At 35.9% G+C, this 6,655-nt stretch overlaps 1 protein-coding gene across 2 annotated transcripts; it reads right to left on the reverse strand.

The window, feature by feature from the left end:
• Positions 1-1,780: 1,780 nt before the first annotated feature.
• Or92a (Odorant receptor 92a) lies at positions 1,781-5,345 on the reverse strand. Of its 2 annotated transcripts, none has more exons than XM_064700628.1 (5): positions 5,228-5,345; positions 4,182-4,385; positions 3,240-4,121; positions 2,118-2,316; positions 1,781-2,061 (listed from the first exon to the last, which is right to left on the reverse strand). In XM_064700628.1, the coding sequence occupies exons 3-5, from the start codon at positions 4,043-4,045 to the stop codon at positions 1,849-1,851; spliced, it is 1,218 nt and encodes a 405-aa protein (XP_064556698.1). In that variant the 5' UTR covers positions 4,046-4,121; positions 4,182-4,385; positions 5,228-5,345; the 3' UTR covers positions 1,781-1,848. The 2 variants fall into 2 exon arrangements, with proteins under 2 accessions (XP_064556698.1, XP_064556697.1); XM_064700627.1 differs by having other exon boundaries at positions 3,240-4,126.
• Positions 5,346-6,655: the final 1,310 nt, after the last annotated feature.

Raw genomic sequence — 6,655 nt, forward strand, 5'->3', positions numbered from 1 at the left:
TTGATGAGCTGCTGTGGCAGCAGCCTTCATCTGTCAACTACATATCAGACATATTTAAAATGGAAAATAAAGACCTTTCGCATATATTGTCAATCAGAGAATAATGGCAGACATCACAAACATTTCTAACATTTAATGCATTAGGCTCATTTCAAGACTAATCGCAGCTAACTTTAGAGGTAGAGATGGAAGGAAAATTCACTTTAAAAAATATCTGACTATAAATTATTCAAACCTAAGTCTTTCCGTCCAAATCAAGTTAATCTTACTTTATTTGATAGCTTTACTGCACTTTAAAAAAAAAACGCCCCTCTATGCGATTTTCATGGCTTTTGAAAATGTAAATAAACTTGTGACAGAGTGCGACAAGTAGGACTTTAGCTAATCCTGGCAAGGGTCATTATTATGGGAACCATTTGAGAGTGCCCCTGCTCCGCCCTCGGCCCACCCTTCGTCAAACACACACACACACACACACACACACACACACAGCGACACTCGAAGCACACTCAGGTTTTATGGACTTTGATTGCATTTGACATTTATTGATTATTATTCAAAAGCAGACAGACAACTGAGCGACCGTGTGTATGAGTTATCGTGTGGGTGTTAATCGTGTGTGTGTGTGTGGGAAAAGTTATGTGTAAATATTTATTAATTGCTGATATGTAATTAAAAATTACAACAACAAACAGTTCGCAATTGACAGCTGCAGCGCACAAAAAATATGGGCATATGCAAATACGCCCATCCACAAATTCAAATTAACAAATTTCATACATATCTACATTTATATATGAATAAATAGCTTTGGATTGATGCAAGGGCCCAAAGTTTTTGCATCTCTTTAAAATTAATATGAAAATGAAATACAAGCGAAACACACGTGCGATTCCCATAACATAAATAATTGCAATAACCATCCAAGGTGTGAAAATGTTGCCCAGCCAATCAGCTAATGCCATAAATTGCCAAAGCGTCATTTGATATATTTGTAGGCTTAACAAATAAATACATAAACGATGAGCCCAATTATAAGTGCGGCAGACAAACCATTTCCCAGGCCTCGCAATTGATTAAGACAACTGAATGGATTTGCTATCGAGCTATTAAAGCAAACACTTGACTTAGACAAAATATGATAACAATGTGCAAATTGCAAATTGACTATGCAAATTAACTTAAATTTAATTGCTTAACGATTGAAATAAGCCTGGTATAGTTAACAACTTGAAGGCAAATGCTTAACTGACAGTTTTATGTGTGCAATTAAATTTAATTTAAATGTCAAAAAGTCGCAAACCTTTGGAAATGGCTATAAGGGCTCATTTTGGGCAATTATGTACAACAGGCAGAAGAAAATAACAAAGGATGTGATTCTTGATCGAGAGGATAGGCAGAGACAATCCGGCTATGTCTGTTCGTCTGTGAATAATAAATGTTTAGAAAACATATTTTGATCCTTGTTTTCGTTGTCTCCAATTCTCATAGCAACGATAATTATCGAATCATTCCGATAATTATCAAAAGGCTTCGATAAATATCGATCTGAAGTTTTGTTTAAGCATAACTCGAGAATTATAAGAGCTAGCTGGAGAATATTTCACTTTTTAGATTATCTTTCTTATATTAGAAAACTTTTTGTTAAAGACATTTTTAGAAGATTCCCAACATTGGATGGGATTATATATCTGTATACAATCTAAAGAAAGAAATCATAGAATTGATTAAATTTCTTCAACTTAATGCGAACCTCATTGTTAGTTTTAATGTGTTAATCAGCTGTTTAATTTATTAACATGCAATCTACATAAAGAATTTAAAGTGCGGTTAGTAGAGTATTAAGGCTCAGCCATAGTATGTGGTGCGCAGTAGGGCAAAAAATTGATACGACATGCTGATTACCTTCATGAACGTGTTAAACGAGATGGGCGGAAATGTGGGCGGTCGTATAGAGGCGGGCTTCTGGCTGCGCATTATAATATAACGCATGATCTGCTTGTATTTCGAGCCGCAGCCCAGCCAATTGTGATTGAATGCCGAGTCGCCAATACGAGAGCTCTAAATGAATGGGAAATGAAATTAGTATTTTTTCTAGCTAGGTCATGCGTACTCACCGATGAGATCATCTCGTCGCCATAATAGCACACAACAAACACCTGTACCAGCGATGCCGAGAAGAATATGAAATAGAGCACAATATCCTCCACGTTGGAGGCGGTGATTTGAAAGCCAGCAAAGCAAATCACCAGAGAGGCGGCTATGAAATTCCACAGAATTGTAAAGCTGAAAATGTTGTTCACCTCCTCGCTGAGGCTGCAAGAAAAACAAAAAACTAAAGTTATCTTATAGACATATTGTGTACAATAAAATCATATTTTCTTTATCAAAATCTATCCAAATTGTAGAAAGCGATAAATCAAAATTAAAACGCGTTAAAATTTTCACAAATTTCAAACAATCTCGACACAATGAAAACTGACTTGAATCAAAAAAGGATTTATTATACAATTTTCTTATTTTTTTTTTTGCTCAAGATAAACTTTATAAAACTGTGGCTTTTAATTAATTGTTAGCTCGAATCAACCGAAACATAAAGTCAAACAAATTTTTATGCAAGGACCCAATTATTTATCCACAGTTGGAGCTTATATAATTAAAAACGTAATATTTGGCCAAAATGTAGCCAAATATTTTTTTATGTATTTTTTCGCTTATTTTTTAGTTAGTAAAATAAATGTTTTTCCAGCTCATTAGGACAACATTTTTTCATCCAATTATAAATAATACTTTTCCACTCATTTGCCAGCCGTAGCATAATTTAAATATCCCAAAATAACCTGCTTTTTTTTAATACAGCGATGTGGACTTTTCGCAAATGTCATAGATATTTAAAAAGTGAGTTTCAGTAACAAGCAAAAAAATGTTGCAACTGACAGGTTTTTTTTTTTACAATTTTCCGGCCGCATGTGTGCGTTTGTTTTTTTAATTCGGACAAATTTATTTTGAACTTTTCAGCATACAACCAGAGTTGCCATGCCTCGATTTTAAAACCATGAAAGTTTGCTTCCCGACAAGCATTTTTATTTATACATACATTTATCTGATAGCTCTGCTGCTGCCAGCTAAATGGAATTTGTTTATAATGGAACCGGAAGGTTCTTCAACTAGCTTTCAATTGATAAAACTGTGAAGCTGAACAACTATAGGGTATATGGAGTCTAGCAGACAGTACTTACTCCAAGGCACGCGAATGATAAACCACGAGATCCTGGGCAAATTTTAGATTCTCATCTTCGGTGTGGGCATCCCCGTCGTATTCGTGAAGCATATCGGCCATATAATTGAAATGCATGGTCAGCTGGGTGATGGTGGTGATGAGCACTAGATCCACACACACATAGGAGACGCCGGCCACATAGGCGCAATGGGCGAGTCCCCAATAGGAGAACCAATAGACGGTTATATCCGTTTCCGCATCGTAGGGAAAGAGTATATGAAAGCCGTAATTACGCTCAAATATCTCGGAGCCCATAAAGTAATACTTAATTGTCGACTTGATGGCCGGATAGAAACTGAATGAAGAGGTGTATGTCATGCAGAGTATGGTGAATAGCCACATGACGCGATTCATGTGCTTATTATAGTAGGCCACATGATACGCTTTCTGTTTCTCCATGGTTATCGGAAATATTTCATTCAGATCGTCCAGAAGTTTGACCAATGTTTTCCGATTCACCGTCAAGCCGAACTGCTTGAAATCGGCCATGAAACTGAAGCCAATGCAGGGCGCCACAGCGGTCGCCTCCAGCAGGGTCGTTGTCGATGTTATATGCACTATAAAGTAGGCGATCTCGCCCACAACATACGCATTGAAGTTGAGAAAGCCCAACACCAGATACAAGCGCAGCAAATAGCGACGCACCAGATTCTTGTCCCGCTCCGAGTACAGATCCTCGCCAATTGTCTTGTAAAACACCATCGGGAATCGTGTCAGATCATCAAAGGTGTACAAATCGTGCTCCTGCTTCTTGCGCCTGAACATGTCTACCGATGCCAGTTGCCGGTCCAAGTGTTTAAGATGTCCACACCTGACATGGCTTTTATACTTGATGGCAACGCTGCACTAGACGGCATATATGAAATTATCATGAGGGAAGCCAGACAGTTGGGTTGCTTACCTAATTAAGTAATTATAGACACCTGCTTTGGGTCAGCAGCACCTGCATTTGAGTACTTAAACTTTTATGCTATTATTAAAACTGACGGCGAATTCGACCAAGCACCTAAATTTTCCTTATCCATAGTTTTTCCTTTAGCAAAGCTTGTCTGCATTTTTTCAACTTCCAAATGTTACGTTTCTTAAAAACAAAATTGGGTTTATCCTAAAAAATGGTGGAAAATAAGAGAAAATAAATTAGTTTAAATTCATAATAAACTATATTTCGGGAACTTCTCGTTTATAATGGTGGGAACTAGTTAAAGGTTACGGGAAAAAGCTTCTACTAAAAATATGCAACATTTTCAGTTCTTAAATTTAACAATGTTATACGAAAAACAAACAATTAATATAAATTTATTAAATTTGTTTGACCATAAAAATCTTTACATTTCTTTCTCAAAATCCTTGAATGTTGACAGGGTTTTTAGAGTGGGTTTTATTAAAAACTTTAAGCTAATTTAATAAAGTTTTAGTCAGAGACGTTATTTAACAAAATAATATTGTGCTGATTGAGAGAGAGCGCGACATCAAAGTATTTTTGTGGAAAATCAAGTGCCAAAATGCCACTGTAGAGCAATTTACCAAATTTAGCCGAATGTCCTTGCTTTGATGGATGTGCTGAGGCGTGGGCCGCGGGTTGTGGGCACATTTGTTGGCTTCGAGAAGTGACGGACACATTGTGATGTACATGTGCTTCAAAAGTTGCCTGCATTTGTTTCAATTATTCATTCGGAATGCGGCTCAAAGGCGGGCGATATGACAGGACTCTGGCATATTGACTGACTGACGGTCTGACGGACTGACTGAAGTGAACACAAATCCTTGGCTATGGTTGAGAATTTGCTTTGACTGTCGTCATAATAAAAACAAAATGAGAATTCCATTCTTAAAGTCCGCTTGCAATTGGCCAAAGCAAACGAGAGGCTCAACTGGATCAGACTCATTTTTGACATACATATGTATATTGCATTTTGGTGTTAATATAGTGCATATAATATTATTTACCGTTGAATCGATTTCCTTATAACAATATCAGCTGCACAATTTAAAATCAATATTTATGATCAGCTTTACACATTTATCTTCTTATTGTTCAACACTAGAGATGAGCGAGAATATCTGGGCATCGATTAGAGTAGATGTTGTAATCGATACTGAGTAATCGATTGCTGAGCTCAACGATGTTTTTTTCAAATAAATATCGAACATAATAGGACTCCGAATCATAATGTATTCATGAGTTTGCCAATACGAATATTGAAAATTGTTCAAATGGTTTATATTAAAATTAATTGAGGCCTCTTTTCTTTTTATTCTGATATTAATTCAAAAACAGCCCAAATATAGTCAAATAACTGTTTGGCTGACTTAATAAATACAACTAAAATTTTAAATACAGCTCAAAGTTAAAGGTAACAATTGTGGTTAGCTAAACTAAGAGATGTCACAAGTAAAAGTTGTTTTAATTTTGTGTACTCGTTCTATTATGCATAATCTAAAAAGTTGCCCAAATTGTCGGCTCGAGAGAATTTCAAACAGAAATCCCTCTGTACACAGAATTGCACTCGAAACTTGTAAATTCCAATGCTGTCCCTTCTATGCCATGACAAGACCCAAGTACTGCTTGGTAATAAAAGGTTTCCTTCTCAATATTCATATATTCATATGGCAAGCAAAACTAGTTGCAGTGAAAACATTTCAACGTTGATATTTTGTTTATTTATCTTACACTCTAGTTGCAATGAAAGTTTTCCAATAAATGCCGGACAATGTCATTAGATCGTAGTGGGCCTGTGCTTGCACACATAAATTCTGTCCACTGACAAATATGTATATATGTATATATACATATATTAATGGATATACTCTCGGTTATTCATATATGCAGGCACGCTAAATAATTTTGTTTAAGTGGAGTATCTATCATATAGTTTTTTATGTGTAAACTTTTTCGCATGGCTAAGCCAAAATGAAAAACGGATAAAAAACAATTATAACTGGTCTGCCAGGCTATAGTATACCCTTTAATAAATGTTTATTATTAAGGCTCAGCGATTAATGCAGCTGTGCTTCTTCTTTTATTACCACTAAAGCCCAAAGCTCTACATTTACAAATTATGAAAAGTCAAATGTCATCTTGCTCCTTTGAGTTGCTGAACCTAATTCGCAATTCGATTCTTATCGATGTCATGGAAATGTCGTGAGCAATCGATAATTTCGGCCTAACCTATATATTAATAAGACTACCAAGCTTTAGTCACCAGTTACATATTGTGAGATTCAATTAAAATACCCCATGCTCCTTCACTTCGTACAGGCGTCAAACATTGTATGATGGTAGGAAAAAAAATTCTAGTGTTCCATGGCATTCTAATTAAGTGCATAAATAAATATTTCTCTTCAATATGCAATTTAATTTCCCAAGCTGCAACT

Source organism: Drosophila montana, unplaced genomic scaffold (assembly GCF_035044405.1).
Source record: "Drosophila montana isolate Dmon_TW-CO22-7 unplaced genomic scaffold, ASM3504440v1 contig_1853_1, whole genome shotgun sequence".
NCBI lineage: Eukaryota > Metazoa > Arthropoda > Insecta > Diptera > Drosophilidae > Drosophila > Drosophila montana.

What these genes read in the sequence shown, in the direction of transcription:
- Or92a (XM_064700628.1), bottom strand. Translation starts at nt 4,045, where the DNA reads ATGTTCAGGCGCAAGAAGCAGGAGCACGATTTGTACACCTTTGATGAT. An exon ending in TATCATTCGCGTGCCTTGGA is followed by an intron (nt 2,317 to 3,239) that starts GTAAGTACTGTC and finishes TTTTTCTTGCAG; the next exon opens with CCTCAGCGAGGAGGTGAACA. An exon ending in GCGACGAGATGATCTCATCG is followed by an intron (nt 2,062 to 2,117) that starts GTGAGTACGCAT and finishes CCATTCATTTAG; the next exon opens with AGCTCTCGTATTGGCGACTC.